This window comes from Catharus ustulatus, chromosome 13 (assembly GCF_009819885.2).
Source record: "Catharus ustulatus isolate bCatUst1 chromosome 13, bCatUst1.pri.v2, whole genome shotgun sequence".
Taxonomy (NCBI): domain Eukaryota; kingdom Metazoa; phylum Chordata; class Aves; order Passeriformes; family Turdidae; genus Catharus; species Catharus ustulatus.
The window spans coordinates 6,188,771-6,216,526 of NC_046233.1; the positions used below are offsets into that span (position 1 = coordinate 6,188,771).

Here is a 27,756-nt window from a genome sequence, read left to right on the forward strand (position 1 = left end):
TGCTGTACCAGTAAGTTATGGAACATGAGCCATTCAATGGGATATTTACTGACAGCTTGTCTCTGTATAGAGCTCCATTTTTACACTGCTTAGTTGTTGAAGTGGTGCATGAATTCCCCTCTTTTCCCCTCCTCCTCAGCTTTTGAACTCATCATAAATAGGACAGCAGCAAACACAGAGCTCCTAACACTTATGTGAACATCAAAGAAGCATCTCAAACCCATCTGCAGGCATCTTGGTTGAGCCAAGAGACTCAATCTGGCAACCCCACTTTGCAGGAAAGACTGCAGGAGGAGTCAACAGCTGTTGGTGTTGGCAGCAACCAGCACCTGGGCAAGTGCCCAGCATCTGGAACCATCTGCAACCAACAGCTCAGGGCTGGAGGAGGGAGCTTGGGGGTCCCAAAAGCAGAGCTTGAGTCAGCACAACAGGGAGGCAGAGGTGCTGTGGGTGCAGATGCATGGGGAGGTGTGGCTGTGCTGTTTCTAGAGCTGCATCAGTAAAGAAAAGGTCACCAGGATTTTGGAGCTTTGGGAGCAGGGTGCTGGTCCTGTACTGCACCCTGGGCAGAGGGGATGAGGTGGATGCACAGGGAGGCTGTGTGCAGGCAGCTAAACAAAATTCCAGAATTTCCTATGGAATACAGAACCATCCAAAACACAGCAGGGGTGATGGGGAACCACAGAAGAAACAACAAAGAAAACAAAAAGCTGCTGCTGCAGATCTGTGTAAATAAATGGTGAAGCTGCTTAAACCCTGAGGATTTCTGGTTTGTGGTGCTGGATTAAAGAGCAAAGCAAGAGCTGAAGAGATTCTGCCTGCATTCTGCTCTCAAAGGAAACATAATGCACAAAAGAAAGATTGGCAGCAGAAAGAAGATGCAGTGTTTGGGGATCAGTGTATTAAGGCTGAAGTGCTCTTTAGCAGGGTTCTCTAACACACAGCCTCTCTGGGGAAGCTCTGGAGACCATTTACAGAGAGCTTTCCTGAGCTCAGGGCACCACTGAGTCTTTCTTGGCCACAAATTGTTATCTGGCTGTTGAGTGTGTTCAGAGTCCTCAGTCCTCCCAAGGAGATGGAGAAATCTGTGAGGCCAAGAGGCCATGAGACATCTGAGGAACAGCTGCTGAGAACTTCAGAGGTTCCAGGGACCTTAAAGTTGATTAAAAATAGAAGTAATTTAATCAAGGTCACATTTCTCCTCAAAAAGAAGGAATTCTCTTTAAATACACAGCATTTTGTTACAGTCAAAGTACTCTCTATGCTGGCAATTCATGGGCATTTGGAAAATAAATACATTAAGTCATTCTAGGCCATCTTCTTTCAAAATCATCAACAAATCCCATGGTTCAGCTCTGCCCCATTACCCATGAAGGATCTTCCAGCTAGCTTCCTAGGACAAAAGTTATATTGGATCCTTGTTTGGCTTCTTCCTACAACTATTCAGCTCTGCTCCCCTTCTAAATACAAAATAGGGGAAATCCAGAGAAAGGAAATGCTTTTGTCAGCAAAAGAAAGAAGAATAATTCCCTTACACATACAAGATCCATTTCCAACTCATATTCTTGAGCTTTATTTGTTTCTGGAAGTTCTAAGCTCCTTCCTCACTGTTAGTGGGAGCTCTGTGTGTCAGATGGGGTTTGGGAAAAGCATGAAGGTAAAATAAAATCACAGATGAGGGGACACATTCTTTTCAGGTCACTTAGAAATGCATAAGATTCCTGTGGCCTGAATTAGTTAGTTCTTAAACAGCTGGGACTGTCAAGAAAACCATGCTTTTGCATTCCCTTCTTTATGCTCCCTTCTGCTGAAGTATATTAACAAAAGAGGTTAATTTGTCAAACCACTGATATTCATAGCCTGAGCTGAGATTCATCACACTTGGTGGTCTGGAAATGTTTTATAGGACACAGAACTAAACATGAGCTGGACAAAACAAGGAGAGGCACCTTGAGTCACTCTGAGCACAAATGGACAGATTGAATTTTCCTAGCATTAGCCACAATAAATACATCCCAGGGTATGAGGGGTGACAGAACAGTGGAACAAGGAGGTATTCTTGGCTGATTTTGAAGGTTTTGTTCGTGCCCAATGGCTTAGGAAATTTGTTCATCCTTCCTTGAAGGCTACATTTGTAATGCTGTACCACTGCTGGGGTGAGTCAGAGGTTAACTTAATGCCCAGATAAATTCCAAATGCACCATTTATGTTCACCTGACCCGTGGATCTGAGCCACACATTGACTCAAATTTTAGAGCAAAATAAAGAACTAAAGATCTTTTGCATCTTACCTTTCACTGCTCTCAATGAGGCACAGCCCAGTGGGAACTTGGGCAGAATTCTCTCCCCATGCTTTGCCAACCTGAAGGATTTAGATTTAACTATATGTCTTCAAAATTGTTCTCAAACTCTGTTGTTTTTCCTCATTTATTTTCTCTCACTGGTATCTGGACTACCTAGGGAAGGTGGGTTTGCCCTCAGTCACAGAGGCCATGGTTGTTCACAGCTACACTGCCCTCTTCAAACACCCTCCCAAAATTCTGAATCAAGCATCAACAATCACAAAATAGGCTCTCAAAAGTACAGGAATGAAAACAAACACATCAGGGCTCTTTTGTTGGCTGGTGTTTGAAACTTCACCACAGCATCCTGTTCATGCCTCAGACATTTTTTCCATGGCTGTTAGATGTATACACACTTCTATTTTTTCAAAGCAGCTCATACTTCACATATTCACATCAGACTGAGATGTGGATGATAAAAGGGGAGAAGAAACAGCAACATCCAAGTCTACCCAGAGAACATTCATCCAGCAGGCACACTGATATTGTCTCTCAACAGAGTGTATGACCTGTATCATAACATCAGGGAAGGGGATGCTTCAGTGATCTGCAGAGGCACTGTGAGCTTTATTCTTCTTCCAGTCAATGACAGCTGAGGCCAGAAGTTCCTGACCTGCCACAGAAATTCCTGGGCTTAGTTTCTAATTGCATTCCTTCAGACACTATATGCTCTCAAAACAACAGTTAGTATCATTAAATACTCAGAATAAGCATCTCCCAACCATCTAAAATACATAATTAACAAATTAAACACACATCTACACCTAGGTGCACTAATAGAACATTGGTGACAGAGCTGTGCATCCAAAAAAGGAATTCCTACTCATTACTTTAGGATGGAGTGTAAGCACTCAGAAAACAAGCACATTTTTAGAGCACTAAAAAGGTAAATATTCTGGGGAATATTACACTATACCTACATAATTCGGGGGGGGGGGGGGGTGTATAGCTTTTTTACCTGTCCTGATACCAAGTGAAAACCTCTGCCAAGCATGACAGGTGTGGGATGGAGCTGTGCCTGCCAAAACTGACAAGAATTTTCACGGTGAGAATTTCTTTCTGAAACATCTTCTCTGCCCACAGCTCTGTTAGATGTTCTTCTGGTTATTATTTCTGGATAATGAGCTGTGATTTTCAAAAGATACTGCAACAAAGGTAAGAGACCATCATGCAGCCACCCTGCAGAAGCCTCTGCCACACAGGGCTTGTATTTGACCCAACCTGACAGCCCACAGCTCTGCTGAGAGGGAAGTCACCAGGAGAACATGATCTGGCTCTCAGAGATTCAAAGTTTATCTGTGCAAGATGATGTTCTGCAAAGCAGGATACAGAAATAAATAACTGTGTCTTGGAGCAGAGTGTTGAAGGCAAAGAGAGATGGGGAATAACTAGGAAGGTTAATTTGTTTTCCCATATAATAAATATAAGCTGCCTCCCCTCAAAATATCAATCATTGGTGAAAGGAGACTAAGCCAGCTGCATCCATTCAGAAGGGTTAATGTGGAAGTCTAGGATTTGTAATACCTATTTCTACAGTCATTTTTGCCAGGGGTGCTGGTAAGAACAAGGACTCGCTGAAGGGAGGCTGAATGCTTGTCTTGTAACAGCTGCCAGCTGTGAGCCTCAAACACAGCAGGGCACCTTTCCTGCCTTCCCTGAGGATTCCACATCTGGTCCCAAGGAGAGACAAAACACTGGACAGAAAATGGGGCAAAATCTAACCTGCCTGCTTGGGCTTTGTCTCCTACCACCCACAGAAATAAAAGCTCCATGTGTGAGATATCAAGGAATTGCAACCAGAAAAGGACAGGGTGCTTAGACAAGAAGCTTGACTTTCAGCTAAGTTTCAGGCTTATGATTTTTTGGGGGGCTGGAGGGTTGCACTGAATTTTCACTGAGTTGTATATTGAGGGTTGTACAGGAACAGAACTTTCTATCTCAGTACACTCCAAGCCCCACACTGCTCTGTGTGGAGCTGGAGCAATTAGAGAACTCTGGAGCAGAAAAACCCCATTGCACCACCCCTGAATGCTGAATTTTCTAAGCCAAACACTGGGAGTCAATGGAGTTCCTCAGCTGGAAAGCTGATGGTAAAACACCAAGAAGCCATAATTCCCCCATTCCTTTGCTACCAAGAAATCACACAGCTCTTTTATAACCAAATAAAAACCCAGGTTTAGTGCAGTTACCAACTACCAAAAGGCAGTGACTCTTTCTGAACTAGGGCAGCACCTGGGTGTATCTTTAAGGAGTAGCAAATAGAGCCTGACTGGTCATCACAGCTACTCTGGCTGGCACAGCACAGCTGAAACCCCCAAAAAAGTCAGAACTAGCAAAAACACAGGTCTGTACAAGATACAGGAGGGAAATGAAATTACCACATGGCACAGCAAAAATAAACCCTCGGTTCACTTGTTTTAGCTGAAAGAGGAGAGTGAAACAGGCATTGCCAACAGGATCTGCACTGCAGGAAATGGTCACTCCTGACTTCACAAAGCATCTGCTGATGTAGTCTGGGGCGCACATCACACCAGAGAAGCCTTTGCTGCTTTTCTTTAAATATAAAGAATGAGAAGAGCTATCTTTGGTAGCTTTCTCTAGGAAATCTCAAAACATGAACAGTTTTATTAGTCTGATCCAAAACTGTAACTAGAAGTCAGATCTACATGTAAAAGCAAAAGTCATGAATGCGTTTGATGTATTTTAAGTAAGACACTGAACCGCAGTTGTTATTTACAGATCAAAGAAGCTCCAGCAGTGTCCTGAAACAATCTAAGTGAGAAATGCCAAAATCTGATTTCATCCATGTCCATGTGTTGCTTTGAACTCGTAATTCACAGAATTGGTCACTATATTGAACTAATTATCAAGCTTAACGCTTGCCAATTTTGACGGCAGTGCTCCCTTATAAAAAAGTCAGGTTTGAAGGGAAGTGGAATGATATATTGGAAGATGTGCAGCCTTTATTGAAATCTGGGGAGGAAAAACAATCAGTATAGCAAAAACATCCCTTCTTGCCAAGGCCCAAACATAATTTACTTTTCTAATTGGTTATTGCCACATAGATTAGCAAAATAAATAGTTCGCATTAACCAATACATTAAAAAAAATAAAGTGGTTCGTTCCTCCTCCCTCAAAGAAAAGTTTCTTGTAATGGTTAAGTGAAAAAATATCTACACTATCTAAAAATCTAATGAAGCCACATATTGTACGTGGAAGTGAAACAATAATTTCACAGCACAGCCTAATACATTTAAATGGAAATACCAGCAGCAGTGAAAAGAAACACTGACAAAGTATTTCTGCAGGCAGGAATACAGAAACAAAATCTGTTCAGATATCAGTAAAGACTTAAAAACTACTTTTTTGCCAATTACTTACTGTTGTTGGAAATGATCACAAACACTGGTTTGCCAAAGAAGTGACTGCAGGAATCACACAGCTTAGGCTATAATTAAAAAGCAATCTTTGGGAAATAGGTTATTACCAGTATTTAGTAGCTAATTTGTTCGTTAATGCCTTAACAAAGCTCTCCTCTGATTGCAATGGAGGGGGAACAACTTCAAGAGGATTATTTGCTATTAAGACTTGTACTCAATTATTGAGAGTGCTGCTGTGCTGCAATTACAATGGGAGAGCAGTCATCAGGAAAGCTGGATGGATCCAGCCTGTGCTGCAGCCAGCAATTCCCACATGCAGGGGGCTCTGAATTTTAAGGACAACTTGCAGAATATCCTCACAAATTTGAGTGCTTGGGGATTAACAGAGAGGTGCAAGCTCAGTGTTCTTAAATACCAATCACATATTTTATTTTATAGGGAATTTTCCCCCCACATTAATTGCATTTTTGAAGGAGCAGTTGCATAACTGCTGGAGTCTCAAAGAGCATTTTTCCCCAAGACAATATTATACTAATTTGGTTTTCCTTCTGACAGTACATCAGAAAGCATCTTCTGTCAAATTCTATCAATACCATATTTAAGTCACATTATGGGAGATAAATGTAACAGTTACTTAGAAATATGTGCCAAGTATTGACAGGTTATAATTGACTCAAAGCTGCCACCCCTTGTCACTATCTCCTGTAACAGTTCTGTCCTACTGATCAGGACAAGGCACCCAACACCTCACTAACCCCAGATTTAACTTCTGTCTTGGGAGCCACAACAAACAGACCTCTAGGTAACAGGACTGAGTTAAGAAATCCAAACTCACTCATATTTATGAACTGCTTTTCCTGCCAATAATGCATCTTCAGCCTCTTATTAATGTATTTCAACAGCAAAGACTTTCCTACAGCAAAATCAGGGAATACTTTTAACATAACTGAAGTTGAGACAGACTTTCTATGTAAAGGCTGCTTTGGGGAGCTGCTGCCCAGCTGACACAGAATCTCAGGAAGCCTTCAGCTGCAGAGCAACACAGAGAGCCCATTAATCATATTTATCAAGATTGTCTACCCTGGCTTTCATGCAGTTAGGGGAAATGTGCTATTCTACTTCAGCAACAAGGAGTGAGGCTAAAACAAACTGACCTAACTGCATGGGTCATTTCCAGAAATAGAAAGGATATCAGCAGCACAGCTGCACAGGCCAGGAGGCAAAATGCTGGGAAGGTTGGAGAAAAAGGCATAAGAAACATCCACCCAAAACTTTCAAAGTATGTAGCCAGGGGCAAAATTAATAATGGGCTAAATTTTGCTTTAATTGGCATTCAGTACACTAAAGTCAGCAAGACAAGATTCAGTTAAGTGCCTTATGGTCTTGTATTTCATGAGCCTCCTAAAATGTTTTACTGCACTTCAGGATTTCATATCAGCAAAAGCAAGAGGGGAGCAGATAACCTCCCACTGAGGTATGAGTATATTATTTATTCTGATACTCATGCAAGCTTCTTTATTTGCCCCTCTCTTTTACATTAAGGGACTGTGCAATGCCAATTGCACACACAGAATACAATGTTCTGGCTGTTCTCCCATGGGAAAGCAGGGGCTGTATCCTGGTTTAAGATTCTCTCTCTTTTTGAGGCTTTGTTCTGTCTGAAAGCATTGAGATGCCTCAGTCTCCTCAGGACAGAAATTTGCCCATGTCACATATTGTGCAGCCTTTAACTGGGAAGGATTCAAGCCTGGGGTAGCCACACCTGGCAGAGGGACCACAGCATTGCAGAGTCATGCCAAAACATTCAGGCCAAACTCTAAACCTGTTGGCTTTGAAAAGCAAGAACACAATTTTCACATATTCAACCAACATAAAAAGAAAATGTTCAGAGCTTATGCTTTATTGGCTTCCATAAAATTAGCAGAATAATAAAAGTGAGATAAGAGCCTGGTTTAATAGCACTATTTCCATCTGCACTACACACACCAGGCCTGCTTTACCTAAGTTTCTATAAAAATTATGAAAATCATGTTGCCACCCTGCTCCACTTCCCACACGTGTTTCCAACTACACTGTCACTAAGAAGTGGCATGAGATATTAGTTAATGTGCACACCACATTATCCCAAAGATTATTAATTTTAGCTGTATTTTTCTTAGAAATAAATAAGCTAAAGAAATGCAGAATACTATCAGAAAGTGATGCTGAAGTTAAATTTGAAATAGATGATTACACAGCCTGTGAAGTCTCAGCAGAGATACTGCCAAATGTTGGGATCAGACCTTTCTCTTCTTCATGGCACATGGGCATTATTCCATGGGGCAAGAACACCTGGGGAATGCTACAGACCATATATAATTTATACAGACCAAATGAAAACTTCATCAAAGCTAAAAAATAGGAACCCATAAAATCATTCTCAAGCTAAACCTCGCACAAGTTAGTCCCCAGAAATTCAGCAGGGCTAGTTCCCAGAGCCAAAAGGACAACATTTCAGATGCTGGCTGTATTCTGCAGGTGGGTTTGGAGGCGGGGTGGGATTCATTGCAGTTGATAAAAGGATCAGTTCCAGAATTTGGGATTTCCCCCCAAACGCTGCCCGGGCGCTGCTGCTCTCTGCTGTCCATCCACGGCAAGTGCAGGATTCACCCTTTTCCCTTTTCCTGCCCAAAGTATTCACTGCAAGCATGAACCCCCCTGCACTCCCGAGCTCCCCTTTGAGCAAGCTAAGAAATCTGTTTCATTTATTCCATCTGCTAAACCAGCCAATTCTGACCAGTAAAATACCCTGAAGTGAGGTATGGCTTTCCATTTTCTCTTTTGAGGGGCACTTCAGCTCTCAAAACAGTGGGATCAATTCCTATTTTCTGCTAGACAGTAAGCAGGTAGTCTTTCAAAATAATTGAAGTATGATGTGTCATAAACACTTGGAAGAACTGTTCTTGTGGTGCAGAGAAACCAGAAAAATAGTAACCTAAGTATGAAAAAACAGGTAAGTGCTATTAATATTGACAGCAAGTGGAAGTCTTCCACTGTAAAATCATGTTTTGGTGTACTTCAGGCAAGAATTTCATCCTTGAAATACAGTCCTGTTCTTTCAGGAAATTGCTAAATTGCTTGCTGTTCCAGACCAATCACACACGTTCACAGAACTAGTTGCTTCAGAGAGTCCAAGACAAGAAATTATTCCAAGTCCCTGATAAGAAATTATTAAAAGCAATACCATATTTTACACATAGAAGTATCCACGTGTATATTTGTACATATTTTATATAAACATATTCCCTACACATATATATCTTTCTGGGGTTAGAGAATGACCCACTTCAGCACACACATACACAAGTTGCTTCACCCACCAACAAAATGTGGCCTTCACCAAAAACAGTTCAGCAACCTCCAGCTATCAGCAGGATTATTCTCCAACTTAGCAAAACAGGAACTGAGACCTACAGAAAGTATTTACACAAACAAAATGCAGTTGCCCATGTTGGAATGCAGCTGAGGAATTAAAACTAAAAGCCACCATTCAGCCAAAAATTCAAACCATTGTGAAACATGCAGAAATCAAAGCAATCAGTGTAGCAAATAGAGTGTCTAGGTTATTTGAAAGACAAAAACAAATCAACAAAAAATCAACAAAAGAAACAAAAATATCACAGCACAAAGAAAACCAGAACTTTTTCTTCATAGTATTATTTTCTTCCCAACTAGTTCTTGCCCACAGTGCTGCTACCCACCCACAAAACACATTCCTACACCATGAATGCTGCATTTGCAGAAACACTTGAGTAAGCTGCTTTGAGAATGTATGGAAATGGTATCTTTGTTGGAAGCCTGGAGCAGGACACGCTTCCTGCAAGACTCTGCTTGCACCCACATTCAGCTGGAAAGAATCTGCATTATCAAATCACACACTGTGCTTTGAGTGCACATGGGTTTTTCTGTTCAAAGACCCCAGCTGCAAGGCTGTGGCTTTCAAAATACAGAAATACTCTGCATATATGGAATTCTTTTCATCTGAATATCCCCACTGATGTCAGAGAGATGCAGCAAGTGTGTGTCCCATTGGTAAACAGCACACCCATGGCACCAAGGATGGCTGAGTTCTGCTTCTGGCCAGTCCATGTGGACACTGCACCTGGCCTGAGCAAGAGTGTTCAACCACAACATCTTGGCTGTAAACATGCTTGACCAAAAAAAATCCAGAAACCCCTCATTCCTTCCTCCCAAACTTCAAGGAATTTGCTCGAGGATTCTGTCCACCATTCAGGCGTGTCACAAAACCTATTTCCCACAATGGTAAATTAGGAAAACCAGGGATATTGTGTAGTCTGTAAAAGTCATTTACAAGTGCTTTATGAGATCTCCATTTTCATCTCCAAGTACTATTCCAGCATGTGTAGGGAGAAGGCAATGAGCAGAACCCACAGCAGCAGAGTTATTCATTTTATCCATTTGCTGTTGTTCCAGCTCACAAACCAGGGTGTGCCCGAGGCCTCATCCCAGACTTGTCTCCTGCTCCCACCCCTCAAGAATTGCCTTTAACCCTCACAGTCCCATAAAAGTGGAAATCCCTTGAATATTGATGCCTAGGATAATACAAGTGATACAAGAGCTGATACAACTCCAGTGCTGGGCTTTCCAAGACAAAGTGATGTCAGAGTGAGAAGCAGCACTTATTTTTCAACTTCCTCTCATTAATCCTGAAGTCACATAAGCTCTGCACAATTTTCCACAAAGCTCATTAATCCATTTTACAGCCTCCATCCCTTTCATGAGATTGCTGATGCTCTACATGGAAACACCTAAGCCAAAGAAATGCTGGCTGCTCAGTAAAAGTCAAAAACCATTGTTACAGCTCCTGCCTGGCAAATTCCTGGTTAAACTGAACCTATCTAGAGTCACAAAATAACATAAAAGCCAGCTTGGTTTTCCAGAAGGTAACAAAAGACAGATACTGCACATATTTCACTAAGGAGGATGTTTATTTTTCCAAATATTGTATTAAGATAGTGTCTTGTTTGCCTATTTCAATCGACATCTGCTCTGTAATACACAGAGAATGACAAAAGATCAAAGTTTTAATTGTGCAAGTGAAAGAATGTATTAATAACATTCTTTCTGTCCTACAGCAACAGAGATAAACTTAAAAAAAACCCCTCTCTAACAGCTCAGAGAACAGGATATTTATATAAAGATGTCCTAACAAAAGAAAAGCATGCAAAACTACCTTAAATGGATAAACAAACTCCCTGTTTGCAGTGTGCCCTCTGGAGCTCAGCCCTCAGAAATCCCCTCCAACCCTCAGTCAACAGGGTCAACATATCTCAGCTGGGTTTTACATTTTTATACAAACCCCTCTCAGCATCCTTTGTCCACCAACCCTTTAAAATGAGGAAAATGAAAGCAGGTGTGCCTTTAAGGCCCATTTTGCTGTTAGTTGCTTTACTCTCCCTCTCCCAGCAGTAAGTCATTTAAGAGGGCTTTTTGTTGTGGGTTTTTTTTGTTTTGTATTTTATTTTTTTGGGGTTTTTTTTTTTGGTTTTTTTTTGTTGGTTGTTTTATTTTACTTCTAGCTCCTTCCTCTTCTGCAAAGGCTGAGCTGCAGGTCCTCCCAGCCCTTTGGAGACACTCCTTGTGAAGGGGCAGCAGCTCTGTGGAACACACTCACCAAGCAGTATCTCCTCCCCAGAGGTCACTTCTCCTTGGCTACTTCTCCTTGGCTCTCTGGAATTTGCTGCTGTTTGTCACACTGCTGCCACTCTCTAATGCCACAGCACACTTTGAACTGCTGTCCCTCTCCTCCCAAAGTTATTCCATCACTCCCTCCCAGCTGCCTGTGTCCACTCAGGGCTCTGCCTTGCATAACTAAAGGAAAAAAGACAAACCCACAAACCCCAAACCAAGCCATAACTGCACTAACTTGAACTGGGGCTGCCCAGAGTGACAATTCTGCCATCAGTGACAACTCTGCCATCAGTGACAACTCTGCTGTCTCACCTAAAGCAGGACCAGTAGCCTGTGGTACCCAGGTGGGGTCAGGTTTGTCAGGGGTTTCCTTCCAAACTCAGAGCTCTGAGTTCTGCAACAACATCAAGTAAAGCACCACTGCCACCTCCACCTGCATGGAGGCCAACAAAAGTTTGAATTGTCTCAGAAAAGTCCAAGAGGACAAGTTCAGCCAGGGCCACCTGCACAGCAAAGACATTTCAAAGTGACCCTCAGTCTCTTCCCAAGACATCTGTGAGTTAGACAGCCAGTCATTCTCCATCTCCTTTGTCTTTAAGAAAGTTTAATATTAATTTAGCTCCTTTTCAATCTACTTCCAAGCTAGAGGCTAGTCCATCTGCAATATTTTTACAAGTGACAAACTGGATTAAAAGCACAAGAACACCCACTTTGGACTCTCTACTTCCTTCCAAACCATGGTAATTCAGGACAGAAGGACAGATTTACTGTGAAGCTGCAACCTGCACACAGTGAAGTAACTCACAGTGCACAGGGAAGCTGGACAAAGCACTTCCTTTTCTTTGTGCTGTCCCCTCATTTATAATAACCCATAAGACATCTGCTGGAGTCCTGTAACACCAACGGAAATGGAAGAGCTCCAATGGGAACTCAGGGGTTTCTTTCTTTTTCCCATGAACTGAACATTATGGAATTTTAACAGATGTTCTACTTGGTCATAGTTAATAAAATGAATTATGCAGGAATTAAAAATCTGGCTCCATTTGCTTATATAAGATCTCAGCAGCAGAACTCCATCCCCATTTAGGAATTCTGAAGGATTTGCAGTGGATTTATAGTCTGCTCCTGCCTTATTATGAGATGTCTGGAAATTTTACCAGTTAACTTTTCTCTTTTGAGCAAAACATGAATAAATTTACCTGTTCATTGACTGATCTTAGCAGCATGATCCAGTTTCCACAGCAGTGCACACAGGTACACTACAGCCACAGGAAGGGGCAATTCTCACTTGGATTTGCTTTGGAAATGACATCATGGGAATTCCACATCATTTCACAGCCTCTGATTTCTGCCATTTATTCAAAGTCTCATTGAGCAACCTAATAACCATATTCCCACTTTGTGCTTTATTACAAAAGCCTTCCTCTTGGAGCACAGATGTCTCTTTCAAGCTTCTACTGCCAACAGAATGATGCACTGTACCTCACCTCCCTTTCCATTTCAGGATTAGTTCAGTGTAACTACATCAAAGGAAGATGCAAAGACCAAAATGTAATGGAGATGTGAGAGAAGAGGCACCAAAAAGGTGAAAAGAGTCACAGCCAAAACTTTCAAGCCTGGAGATTCACTCAAAGTTATTTCCAAAAGCATTATGTACTTAGCCATCTTCTTTCTCTTCTAATATCCATGTGCTCAGAAAGCATTCTGAGGAGATAAAGGGGATAAGTCAGAGTGAGAACCAAATTGAAGAATGAAATAACTACCTTGCACCACTCAGCATGGAGCAGAGTAAGGCTGTCCTGAACAGATCTGCTATGCTAAAGCAAGAAGATGAGGCTTCCATACCACACTCCATCTACAAACAGACTTATTTTCACTGAAATTCAATCAACTGGCAAGCAGAAATCTGTTTCTCTGTCCAGAAATCTGCTTGACATAATACACAAAATTTTATCCCAATGCAACAGCTAAAATTAACCTTCCTTAAACTCCAGCTCAAGAATTTTGCCAACACAAGAATATAATCATCTAAAAGCATCAATATTCCCAGTCTCTTCCAATTCTTTTTCATGAAAAATCATGTATTGAAGACCCTCTATCCAAAAATTCCCACTCCATTATAACTAAACAAAGGGGTTTGTGTAGGTAGAGAACCAAATCATGTAAGTATAAAAGCCAGCTGGAATTAAGTACCAGCTGATATACGCTATGGAGCTACCAGGATGTGTCTAATACTGAATTAATACAGATTTTTATCTGAAAATAAAGACCCTAAAGGAAGAAGTGTACTCAAAGAGAAGGAAAAATACCAAGATTAAATGTCAGGCTTACAACAGCTCCAGCTGAAGGTGCAAAAAGCTGATACTTGAGTGGACATTGCTTTACTAAATTTAGTGCCAGAAAAATGCATCAGTCTTAACAGTGTTAAATTCAAAGATTTTTTTTTTTTCTTTTTAAACATCACCTATGATTTGTTTTATTTTGAAGAGAAAGCACATTTCATTTAGTAATCATTTATTTCTCATTCTATTGGACAGATTCTCCCAAAAAGCAATACTTCAACTGAAATCAGTTCTGAAGGATCTTTTATGAATATACATAATGGAGAGGACTCCCATTAAATTTCCAACAAAGTGTTGCCATTTTGAGTAAACAAAGTTATCTCAGCAGGGTCACACACTGTGCCATGAATATGGTCTGCAAATTAATTACCACCCTGACATATGTCAAAACAAATTTTAAGGAGAATTGCACACAGTAGCAGCCATGTGCTTTATCTACCTGTTAGTATGCAAAATCTGTACTCAATGGGATCTAAATTTATTCATTTATTCAGAACCCCTCTGAGAAATCAAAATGATTCGTATTCATTCGCCTTTTTTGCCTGTCTGCAAATGAAATCTGAGTTTATAACACGTTTAGTGAGCCAGAAAATAAGTACAGGACAAAGCTATGGTGGGGGTCACATTTCAGAGAAGCAGGTGTCATCTTTGCACAAATAAGTAATTTTTTAAACATTCAAAACTGCTAAAATAAACCTCAGTGCATTAGCATTTGTCAGCACTTTAAGGAACAGTAAGTTTGGGGTTTCTTATTTTAGGTAATACCCATCTTTATTGTGTACTTGTAACAAGAGCTTATGGCCAACACAACTGTCCTGAAAAGAGTTCTCAGCATGAAGAAAAGCTTTAAAAAGCAGAGCTATTGAATGAAGAATAAAAAGCCTCTGCAACTGGCTTTATTATCAGTGGCAACACATCTGAGACTGTGTTTAAACCAAAGAGGGAAGCTCCAAACCTGCTTTATTCACTTGAGTTACATAAGAAGACAAACCCACACAACACATCAAAAATGTCACAGAGAGAGCCCTCCTGGACGGCAGGGGTTGTGTCCAGACATGCCAGGAGAGAATTCCTCCCTGGGAGTGCTGAGACCTGGCACAGCTGAGGTCACAGCTGAGGCTGCCCCATCCCTGGCAGTGCCCAAGGCCAGGCTGGACAGGGCTTGGAGCAACCTGGGACAGAGGAAAGTGGGGGATGGAACAAGATGGGTTTGAACGTTCCTTCCAACCAAACCTTTCTGTGATTTTGTGTTTTCCTAGGGACCAAGCCTGATCTCTCTAGCTGAGGTACACATACATCATGCAATCCTGCTTTGTTAAAAGGTGGTCTCCTGGGATCTGATACTGAAACAATTTTAGACTAGGAGTTTATCAGTAGGTTTTTCTACTTTTATAATCTGCCCTCAGTTCACACAGCATATCAAGCACTTCCATGACACTAATCCTGGAATTCACAGTACATTTATGAAAAGATTTTTGTTTAGGAACTCTCTTCTTCTAAATATTTTTAGCCCTATTTTTTTTCCCCCTAACAGTGAAATACTTCTGATTTGAAGTTAAGTAATGCCATATCAAATCTACAGACTGGGTGACTAAATGCATTTCTTTCACACATTAAAAAAAAAAAAAAAGAAAAAGAAGAGAGAGCACAATCCTCTCTATATACAGATGACAAATAATCCCTTGGCATCTGCTGACGAATATATTTAAAGAAAGCCTAAATCTGTCTGTGCTAAACTTGGCCTGATGCCACCAGTTCACCATTGTTGGCATATATAGTTCACATGATGCAATCACAAGACTTGAGAAAGTTTCCAGTACTTTAGTTTATGGTTTTCTCATATTAATGTATACCTTTCCATCCTTTTTCAATTTAGCAGCAACAGAACTGGAAGACAGGATGGCCAATGAATGTTTGCATGTATCAAAGGTTTTCTTAGTGCTCATTATCAGTATTCTGTTTAAATTAAAGGCTGGTAACTTACCTGGAATGAAATATGCTGGGATTTAGAGCTTAAGGTTAGAGCAACTGATCACAATTGTACTGTTATCTCTTGTTAGAAAACTGAGGCAAAGGAAGCAATTGGAAAAAAAATAAAAGAGAAAAAGACAAGTGTTTTACCTCTCTTAATACTGTGCTTTTATAACCCCGATAAAGTCCTTGAATACCCTGTAAAGCAACAAAAGAAAGCATCATCCAGGGGGAATGAATTTGTCAAAGACCACAATTTATTGGTGATTACAAGGCAAGCATTACAGCCCTAAAGTGTCACACCTCAGCTTCAAATTGACTGTATTGATTCTAACACTGTGTACTGTATTCCATTATTTACAGTGCCAGAGGGTTTCACTTTCACCTCCTTAGCTTTGATTCAGAGCCTCCATCAAGACAAATGTTTTATATTTTAACCAGCTGAAAATACTCAAAACAATTAAAACTTATTTTATAAGTGCATATAAAATTATGTTGTTTATTATTATAGGGCACTTAATTCAAGTGTTTGGGAAGGCTTATGGTTCTCTGGCCAGTTATATGGAAAGGAAAAAACATATGGTTTTGACAGAACCAGCTTTTAAAGCAGAATCAAGTCACAGAAAGAAGTTCTAGTGACCCTCTTGTGCAGGGTTATCACAATAGTTTCCATTTGAAAGCAAATAAAAATCAAGTGGATCATTTAAAGGTCATATTTATGTCTTTCTTTCCCTAGGTTTTACACACAGAAAATGTGTTACAATATTTTTCTCCACACTGTTTTTAGGAGCAGTTTTCCCTCATGGAGCACAGCATGAAAATCCCCCTTGTGAATCTCTGCTAAAACAGACGTGAACAGGTTTTCACAGGAGGGAACACCACAACTCCTGAAAAGAACACAAAGGTCCCTATTTTTCCAAAGTAACCAATACTGGATGAGCACTCATTTCCAGAGCCCCTCTGAAATGGTGCTTTTTGGACATCCCCTCCAAAGCCTGCTTCAAAAACTGGGAACATTCAGCAAACTACACACAGGCACTCAAGGTCCTGCTGCCCCAGACAGGGACTGTTTGTACAAATATGAGCAGAGCTTTGGAATCTGGAACCTAAATCCATTTTTCCCCCCCTCATCTTTAAATGTAGGTATCCCATATAAAAAGAGTAGAAATAAGAGTTGCTTGGAGCATGCATTAAGTGCATGCCCCAGGGGGAGGTGGAGGCTTGGTTTCCTCAATCACAACATGCCAATCACTTTAAAGAACAGAAGAGATGGAAAAGTGCTGGGAAAACACACAACTGGAATAAAGTTGTAGCAGTGCTTCTGGATGTGTATGGACTGAATGGGAAGGATGAAAACTTCCAGGAATTTTGCTCTGAGCTCACCTCATGGTACAAGGTGTGGGAGAGAATCCTGAGCGTGCTGGAGGAAGGAGAAACCTGGGCCCTTTGCTTGACAACCTCGGACGGGACCCGAATGAGACAGGCAACCTGCAAAAGAACACAGGGTCAGGCAGACACTGCTGGCTTCCTCTTCATGCAGCAAACACTTCTTCCAAGAACAGGAACCTGACAAATGAGGAGATCAGGTTTGTAATTGTAGGACTTAAAAGCAGCTTATGTATTTGTTCTGAGTGCCATGGACTTTCTGATCACAAAATTATACTAACAGGAGCATGGAAGCACCCTTGGAATTTTTAACTTCAAAAACAAAAGTAGATTTGAGCAGAGAAAATCACTGATAAAACCAAAATTTGAATCCATCCTGTCTTTGGGCAGTCACAAGAATTTTCCCCCCACTTTCACAGATTTAAAGTGGAGAGTCAGAACTGTAAGACCAAGAAACTTCTTCCTTGGGTAATTCCTTTGTGCCCTCTAGCGACCAATAGCAGGAGCCATTCTGGTCAGCTTTAAACAGCATATTCCAAGGCTCACCTTAAAATACACACCACACCTCATTCAAGGTAAATCATTGGATTGATCCTTTCCTGCAGAATGAATTTACACGTGCAGCTGGATGTAAAAATGTGGCTGCTGCCACAAAGCTGAAGCTTTGCTGAAAAAGCCAGGCTTAGATTTTAAATATTCACCTGCCACTTTGGCTTCAGGTAGGTGTTAAGCTTGTGTGCACATCATTTCATAGAATGAGGATCCTGAAGTGTGGGAGTTATAAGCCTCTCACCTCTCTACAAAATGCTGATTCATCAGCACTTAAAATTTTAAGCAGTTTGTTTACAGTTGGGTCCAGGGATACTTAAAGCAGTAATGGGACTGGTGGCAAAACACTGCAGACCCCACAGGACTTTGCCAGACTTTTAGCCTGCCTTGAGACCATCCTGTGCTGGGCTCAGGAGCACACTGGAGTTCTTTATGGAGACATAAAGGTGATCAGAGTGCAGAGCAGCCCAGGTGCCAGCTGTCCATCTGAAGTGGCAAACCAAGCAGCTAACTGGGAAATCCATGTGTGCCAGAGAAAGTACAGGAGATTGCACAGACACAGTAACTTGAGTGGTCATTTGTGGGTAACACAGTACAAGGTTTAAGTTCCATTTTCACAAAGACACCAAGAAAAAATCTGTTATCCTGTTACATTCCTGCAAGTTTACTGGACAACAATATCCAAAAGTCATTACAAACAGATCTAACTCCATGTGCTCTTCAATTCTCAGGGTCAAAAATAACAAGTGACCCCAATCTGTCAAGAAAATAAGACCTGTCAAGTTTTTTTGATAGTTCAGCATAAATATTTATAGAACTTCATGCTTCATAACACTCCATGTCCTTATATTAGCTTTTTATTCCTTAAAAATATGGAGGCAGGAGGAAAGCTTTAAAAAGGCTGGGATGAAAACAATCCAGTCAATCAAGACCAGACAAAGAGAGCAGCGTGGCTTCCTGACATCTGGGTGCTGCAGTTCTGGCAGGAGAAGGGTGGCTACAAAGTCATGTCTCCATTTCCCCTGGACTACTTGGGGTGCATTTCATTTCAAATTAACTTTGATGTTTCTTCCATTTGAATTTGCGCTTACAAGGGAGTCTGTGGCTGCACAAGAACAAAAACAATGATTACATTGTGCTGTTCTGAAAGGAAATAAAGGCTCATGTCACCCGGGCAGTGCTGTCAGATTGGCTCCATGGGGCATTTCTGGTATTCAAAAAGCCACGAGTTGCAGCTGCCAACATCAGACTGCACGGTGACATTTTCACTATGCACCTGAACTGACAGCCTGCTGCCTTGTTTGTTCCTACACATGCACCTTCCATCAATAACAACCCCAGCAGCTTTTTGATGTGGAGAGCAGGTCTCTAAAGGGAAGTATGCAAGATTAAGTTCACATGTATCTTATTTAAAAAGTACCAGCCTGGATGGGCAGGTACAGAAGAATCTCAGCTCTGATCCCAACCACTGCAGCGCCTTCCAGGTGAGCCTGCCAAAGGTAAAAGAACACAGTGCACATCTCCAGGCTTTGCCTTCTTGGACAAGGATGTTCAAGCTGTCCAAGAGAGACCCCAGTTCAATTTTCAGATGTGAAAGCTCTAACTAAATGGCATAGGAAGGGTGAAGGGTGCAGGAGTGCATCTGTCCCATGATACCTGGCCACTTTTACCTGCATCCACCATGGGATGAACAGTCATGGAACACACACAACAACACAAGGGGGGCCCATTCAGCTCCCTAATCACCAATGTCCCAGGAAGAAATTGCTTTTTCATCTCTTGCTGCTCACACAGACGTTGCCTGTTGCTTGACACAGAGCAGCACAGTAGAGCCACCAAGCTCAGGCCATGCCTGGTGCATCCTGCTGCATTTGGGGATGACCTCATGACAAATTATCTCTGTGCTGGACATCTGCAGAGCCAGCCATGGAGAGGGTCCTCAGCCACCTCAGTGACATCAGGGCACCAGACAACAGCACCCATTGACAGGGGCCATGCTCATTTTCCCAAGCAAGCTCTGGAGCCAGGGGCTATTCCCATCTTTTGATGGGAGTAAAAAGGCAGAACCAAGATCCTGGGAAAGTTCAGGTACTGCCCTATAAGCTCCTTCCTTATTTACCAGGCCAGGTAACACAACGTCAATGCACATATACACACACCATAAGGGCAGGGAGACAATAACACTGAAACAAAAGGCTCAAGAATTTTCAAAGTTAAGCTATAGGAAAAGCTGATTTTACAGCTACAAGCAAAGCCATTAACACTTCACAGAGCAGGTATGCAGAAATGAAAATGGTAGCACTTATTATCTTTCCAGCTTTTTAATGCTATCACCACTTCTGAACAAGAAGGTACTGAATTTCAAAATCCTTGTCTCTAATCATTACTGGGTCAAAGGGTGACTCCAGTATTCAGACAAAAACCTGAGTGCATTTTTAATTTGCTGACTTGCATTAGCCAGTCAGGAACAAAAGCTAAAAGCAGGCCTATTTCATTAACATTTATCTATGTATTGCTAAGACAGTGTACGTTCTAATTAAATTAAGGCAATTTCTTTCCTCTGTCAGCTGAGGGAAAAGCGTTCTGACTTTTGGGTGCTCCTTGCACGAATCAGCACTGCCATCTCCTGGTCTGATTTATGTTGGAACCAGACTGTCCTGGCTGTTGTGAAGAATGAAAATAAATAAAGTGCAAATCAAGTCTCAAAAGTGCTATAAAACTTTTCATATATACACCAATTTAAACAGTTTGTTTTGGTATAAATGTGGCTGCAGCAAACAGAAAATAAGATCTGCTGTAAATAGCAGCAGAAACCCACCCAAAGCCTTTTCTATGGGCTCACCTAAGTTTACTGGAAACACCTGATCTCAAAACTGTAACTTCTGCACAGGGGCCAATCCCACCTAAAGCTGGAGTAGCTGTTCAGAATCAGGCAGATTCATCTAATTCAGCACAGAGGTACCCAGCACTTTTCTTTATATGATAACACAAGATACATAATAAAAAAAGGACAAAGGGGGCATAATCCTGCTTACATAGAAGCTCAGTGTAAACAGAGACAATGCCAACATCTTTAGAAAAGAACACAACAACTCCTGGTCTTCAGTGCTATATTATGATCCAAATACCAACATATCTTATTTGGATTAACAGCCTTTTCCTTCCACCCTTTGTGCTCCAGGAAAAGCATTTTCTCCTGGGCTGAATTTGTAGGGTTTGGTAGCAAATCAAAGATAGCACAATATTTGTCTTTAGGCACCTCCACTAGAGTTTGACCACTAACCTTGTGAACTGTACACGAGGTGTATCCAGGGACATTTGGAGAGGACAGAGCAGGTGTCCTAATTGCTATCAAGGGCTTAGGCTGGGCATTGAAGCTGGGCTGGTGCACAGATTTCCTCAGAACCAGGGACACAGCTGCCACAACACTTTCAGCTTTGCAGCTCTAAGGAGAGCAGCTTGAGAAAGCATTTATCTCCTCCTGCAGCACCCTGCACAGCTGATGCTCTGACTCACACACTCCCAAAAGCTCCCACAGCCATAAGGGCTGAGCACTTGTTATCTTTAATAAGAGGCAGATATCACCCCTGCTGTAAGGCAGCCTATCGAAGTGAGAGCCCAATTTCTGGCACCTGATGAGCTCCTGGCTAATGAGCTGAACTATTCTCTGCACTAACCTGGGCTTAGGTGAGCATCAAGACCAAATATTTTTCCACTTACTAATTAGCCAGCCATTCTGCCCCATAGCAGGGGAAGGGTAGTCTGAGGACAAAGGACTGTTCTGGAATTTGTGAGTGGCTATTGAGTGTGAGGAACCTGCACTCAGTAATTTTGAGCAAATTTCTGGCTTTCATAGCTCAGCCTATTTGAAAATTTAGTATAGAAATATGGAGTAACCTCCAGAAACCTTTTCTTTTGTTGCATCTTTAAACTGTTTAGAACCCTTTCTAAAGGATTTTAGTATTTCAATCTCTCAAGCAGGAAGTTAGTTTTAAGGACTTTATCTGTTTGAGTATGCTGGGAAGCTTTAACTGATGTTCACCATATAAATATAATTCAATACTTCATACAAAACTAAAGAAATGTGCCTGGGGACAGCTTCTCTTAAATGTCATTTGCATAGGTTTATTCTTAATCAAATAGGAATATAATTTAAGACACAATAAAACTTTTTATCCAGAGAGCAAAAACTTTAGGCTAAGCCTCATAATACCTGTGCAAGATAATCACTAACCCATTAGGGAGGAAAAGCTGCTGCACAAAAATGACAACAACAAAGATGCTATGATTTATCAAAGGACATATGTTTAGGCTGCAGTCAATCTGCTAACAAAATCCTAATCTCTCACCCCGTTTCTGAAGGTCAGAAGGATTGCCTGCTGAGCAGAATGTAAAATAAGCAAGAAAAATAGAACAACTCTAAAACCCTGTTCAAAGAGAAGCAGCAATAAATTGGGGGTTTTAAGTGTAACCTGAATTAGCCCTGACAATACTGCTGCAGACAAAAGCTACCTTGGAGCTCAAGTTTGTTTTGTTGCTGGTTTTCTGTGTGTTCTGTTTCTGGGGATTTTTAATATTAAAAAAATGCTGCTTCCCAAAATAGGTTAATATCTCATAATTTGAACATCTTAATTTCTTCTAAGTAGGAAGTTAGTATATTTAATCTGAAACACGAAAACTGTCCTTTTCCCTTTCTCAGATAACTGAATTATTAAAATAATAGGTAAGTTTAAAATTGAAAGATCTTAAATTGCACTGATTTCCTTTGGATCTGGAGAATAAAGGGGAAATTTCCCTCTTGGTTCATGTCAAAAGCTCTCAACAAAACTTGAATTCAGCACTGCAGCTTTCCATGCCTCTTCAAACCTTTCAAACCCTGTAAATTTATGCTTGGCTCTTCAGATCTCCCTGGGATGCCCCTCTTCAACAGAATGGAAAAATGAATGCAATATTATGAGATTAGCAAAGTATTTCATCCTCCAAATAACTGCTTCTAACAGTGGTCACAGCTCTTGGGTTGGAAATATCAGCTAGCAGGGAATGTGAGCTATGAGCTGCAGATAGAGGATGAACTGCCTCAGCCTTCCCACCACCAGGCAAATGAGCAGAAAAGAGGAGGAATGTGAAATATCCTCCTATTCATATATATATGCTTTCATATATTCCTTGGACAGAGCACCTGAACTGCTGCAATCACAGACCCAAACCATTTCAAACACCAATAAACCTTTATCTAAATAACTGCTGCCCTTTTGACCAAGACAGAACAAAACCACAAGTTTCTCTGGTCTGTAATTCACTGTGGGTCACAGCTGCAGTTGTGGACAAGTCCTTTCACATGTGCTTGTCAGCAGGCTGTGCTACCTGCTAGAGCACAGAGTACAGAATGGAAGAGTTAATTCCTGGTTTAATGAGGGAATTGTCTCCAGGGATGACAGAAACTGCCCTGTACATGTACTGTCCACTGGCTTTAAATGCCAGCCCCAAGGAAAGTGCTCACCTTCAGCACAAAGCCTCAAAAGATGCTAAATGTTGTTTTCCTCCTCCCCACTGCCATGCACAGCACAGAAGAGTCCTTCCAGCACACTGAAATTCAGTCCTGTGTAAAGCTGCTGGGGTCATGAACAGGTGACTCCACTCCTAATTTAAACCCCGTGGAGAGAACAAGTTTTGACTAATGGGCTCTGGATGGGAAAGTTTAGACAATGCCAAGCTCTTTGTCCCATCTTTTCCTCTGACTGACACAACAAGGCCTTCATTAATTTAACTGCAGTTCCCCTGCATACTGGTAGGAAACATTTCTTCAAAGAACAATCTCACTCAGCAAGATCCCTCAGATCTCAGCACCTCCCAGAGCTTAAAAACACATTATTTCAGAGATGAGACCATTCACAGGGACCAAATGTCACAAGCATTTGGAAAACTGGAGTTCCTGCACAAACATTTTCAACTTCCTCCACCTTCCCACCTTAAATGACTTTACCTGGAATCTGCAGAGATTTATTTCATCCTGTCATTTTCAAATCTATGGCAGCTCTGTTTTATTATTTTCCAGAGCTCCCTCCTTGCTGTTTCAGAGCATCATCTGCACCAGCACACCCTTGTCCCTTCGCTTTGGCCATCTTGGCTGAGCCTTTCCACCCCAGCTGCCTCCTCATCCATCATTTCAGGAGCCCTCTCAGGGCTACTGGGCTTCTGCCCCTCTCAATTTCCTTCCCCACACATCTCTTCAATTGCCCAGATACATTCCCAACAAATCCTGCTGTGGGTTCCCTGCCTACCTTTCCTTTAGTTGTGTCAGATACACCTCAGAAAATTTCTGTCCTCCAGCAGTGGGAATTTGTGCCAAGCTCAGTTCACAGCAAGGAGAAACTCTTACTCCAGTTACATCAAGGGAAAGTTTGTGAAGCTGACAAGGCTGACACTAAACACTTCTTTGCAGAAGTACTTCTCACTGCAGATGTTTTGAAAGTTTGTGTGCTTTGCCTAAATCAATTGGTCTTTGAACATTTAAGCAATGTGGAGTTTTGTTTCCATTTTAAAACTAGACCTAAAACTTATCAAAAGTAGTCTGATGTCACACACCTCTTGTACTCCAGCACAAACTGTGTCCCAGAGATTCTGAAGTTCCTCAGTACAATCACAAGCAGTTGGTTTAAACTCAAGTAGCAAAATCAGGCAGCTGAATAACTTGAAAAAAATCTTCCTTAACCTGGTGGATGCTTGAATCAATTACTGCCACTTTTAAAGACAGAAATCCTTAAAACTTAATAAAAATAGACCCTTAAGTCAATGTACAGAACCATCCACATGATCCAATCTATTCCAGCAACACTTTCACTGTGAAAGTCTGTTAAACTTATTTTAAAAGGCTTAAGAAACTCATTAAATCCACCAGCCAAACCGTTCTTTCAGCACAAGCTGGATGGTGCATCCCATCCAGCAGAAAACTGTTTCCAAGGAGCCAAGTGGGGTCAGGCTGTGCTACAGGAGGACAGACAGTAATGAGATTCCAGGCAAGAGAACACAGGCAGTATTTTCTCAAAACACATTAAGTCTCCTGTTGAAAGAGGACTAGTACTTTGCAATTTGCTCACTCTCTTGGGGATACATTGGCTCAGAATGTGGAAACTCCAACTACATTGTATTTTAATAAGTATTTTCCTTTGATACCTTATTCCTCCCTTCAGCCTTTTCACTTAAAGAATTGTGGGCTTGTGCACACAGGGAGCTCATGCACACTCAGACACACTGGGACACACTAAAACACACTCATGCACACTCACACATCAGCCAAAGTCCAGACACAAGTAATTTATCATTTCTTTGCTGAATTAAAATCAGCTCTCCCTAGAGCGTTCAATTTTCCTGTTGAACTGAAAAGTCACATCTTCCAACATTGCAAGGTTTAGAGTTTGAAATACCTAAAATTTAAACTTCATGTCTGATGTGAGTGTCGGTCTCATCTCTGTTAGATTGGGCTCCTGCAAGCTGATCTTCCAGAGCTTACCATGCTGCAAAGCCCTGGCCAATTATCCTGCTGGAGATTTTCATTCCATTACTCTGCAGATTTGTCTGACTCATGCTCCTGCCTTTTCCTCAGAACAGGCTTTAATAACAATTTTCTTCCCTGACCTAGCCAGTTACTCTCACAGAATTCACACCAATACACTTTTGAAGATTCCTGCTCTTCTATTAAACTAGTTAGCTGTTTCAAACAATGCTGCCAGGGCAGAGGGAAGAGGTGGCTGATTTGTGGATAGAGACAGACAACAGTGTTGTCCATCATGTCTAGAATGCCTCTTTTTATGCAGGAAAGAAAAACCCCACAAGCATAAAATTTAGTAAAATATACGCTTTACTCTTTTATTTGAATTAAAAGCACGCTTAAAATATCATTCTACAGAATCATGATTTGTAAAACTGTAAACTTGCTTGCATTTGAGCTTGCTTCTTCTAAGAAACAAGTTCATACTAGTAGAGAAAGGTAAATTAATTCCCCAGAAAGATAATTCTTGCATTAAGAAGTTTTCTTATTTGACACATCCCAACAGTAGATAAAAAAATTACAAAGTTATTAATATGAAGGGTCAGATACTAATCATAGATGAACCACACACTTTGCTCTTATCACAGAAGTACCTCAGTGCTAATGCACTGGAATTCCAAGTGAGCTTGGAATTTCACCTTGAAATACCTGTCCTCACCTTGCCCTTTGCAGTCACCTGATCTCCTCTCCCCACCGAAGTGACAAAGTTTCGAACTTTTCAAATCTCCAGACTTTTAATCCTTAAATTACTTTTGACAGACTTTTTAATCCTAAAATACTCTAGAAAGTTGCACAAGGACAAAAGCAGCTCAATGGCTTCAGCTGGTGAAGATCCAGAGCATGGTCATTGCCACCAGCTGCCAAAAGAACAGGACATTTCCCTGTCATGCTGGTCCTCAGCCTCTCCAGCACTTCCCCTCTGAAAATCAAGGTAGTTTGCTGTCTTGCAAAGCAGGGGAAAAAAAAGAATGGCTATTTTTGATGGCATTGTCTATCAAGAACAAAAGGTCAGGCAGATAAGAGTGAACCCATAATTTACAGGCAAGAACCCAAAGTTTTCATTAATGTCCTGCAAAGCTCAGGTCGTAACCATAACAATATCTAAATATTAGATGGGAAAGGGCTGTTGCCAGAGCCAAATGACTTTATTCTCACCTCCATGCAAAAGCCAGTGGGATGTAAAATTATCTGTGCTGAATCCAAATTAGCTGTGCTGAATCCAACCACTTTGGCACTCCTGAGGGAAACCTCATTGGTCAAACTGGGACAATCTTGAACTTGTGCCATAAAACCACATTTGCAGGAGCTTGGTGGAGAGGCTCAGAGGACGACTTCTATTTAGCAAAGTTTCTTATTATTACTACACACACTCATATTAAACTGACATTAAAAAACTGCAAATCAATCTGGAGCTGTACAGTTACTCTGGGCCTGCAAGACACACCTGGTTATACTGAAAATGGCACTAGGAGCTTAAAATGCTGCTCCTTCTTGGAGTTACTTGTATCCCCTTAGAATGTTAAAAGTAACATTTCAGAACATCTGGTTTTCCTTTCCACTCCCTATGATATCATGTTTTCCAAGCACATTTGGCAGCTCTCTGTAAAGATACAGGCAGACTAAACATACAGGGCAAAGCAGAGTCAAGATGAAAAATTCCAAAGTCCTGGATGCAGTAAGGGTGTTTTCTATCTCCAGATTTCAGTTACACAAGTGATATAATAAGGGCCTTTCCCCCATTGGCAACTCATGTATTCCTCAACCTTCTCCTTCCTTGATGAGATGATACACCATGTATCTGCCCTCTAGAGTTTTGGATGTGCCTTTGTAAGCAGTTTTTCACATATTATGGGATATTGAGAGTCCCTATACAGTGAGATTCAGTTGTAGGAAAAAATAATTATGCTTAACAGGGTTAGATTTTGTAGGCACATTTCTTTATCTCACTCTGGGAGATGAGATTAGCTTTCTATATTCCTCCTGCCTAAAAGGAAAAAAATCCAAACCAAAACACTGCTACAACCCCTGCTTTTTTATTGCTTGTCTCTCCCAGCCTGGAACTGGAAAAATGAACCAAACCAGTTCCAGGGGACTGTTTCTCCTGTGAATTTCCACAGACTGTAAACAATACAGGAGAGTGGCTGCTATAAAAGCTAGAAGTTTCCATTTGACCCACTTCTCACATATATTTTATCATATCTTGAAGCAACCTTTGTATCTCTTCCTCTTTACTTATTTTACTATTTTTTAGCAGGTCACATTCAAAACACAGATTAGTCAGCACAAATACACATTTAAGTTTGCACAGATTCACATTTTATTGATGTACAAGAAGGTATCTGACTCATTTCTACTCACCAGTGAAGGAACAGCAAACCTAGAAATCCATCAACACTTTCTTACTCTAAGTCCTAATTTCTCTGTTTTGTAAAAAAAAACAGTGTGGAAATGCAAAGAATCCTAACATGATGGTCTCTGGCTTAATGCTTCACATTTAAAAGTAATTTAAATCATGAACTATAAAATGGAAGAAAAGTACATATTGT

At 41.1% G+C, this 27,756-nt stretch overlaps 1 protein-coding gene across 1 annotated transcript in view; it reads right to left on the bottom strand.

Moving 5' to 3' along the window:
- SLC25A26 (solute carrier family 25 member 26) overlaps positions 1-27,756 on the bottom strand; it is an 80,521-nt gene that overhangs the window by 45,877 nt on the left and 6,888 nt on the right. The window contains exons 4-5 of the mRNA XM_033071211.2: positions 17,110-17,214; positions 15,877-15,924 (exon numbers count right to left, since the gene is read on the bottom strand). Coding sequence (XP_032927102.1) covers positions 15,877-15,924; positions 17,110-17,214 — 153 coding nt within the window. The remainder of the gene's footprint in view (positions 1-15,876; positions 15,925-17,109; positions 17,215-27,756) is intronic.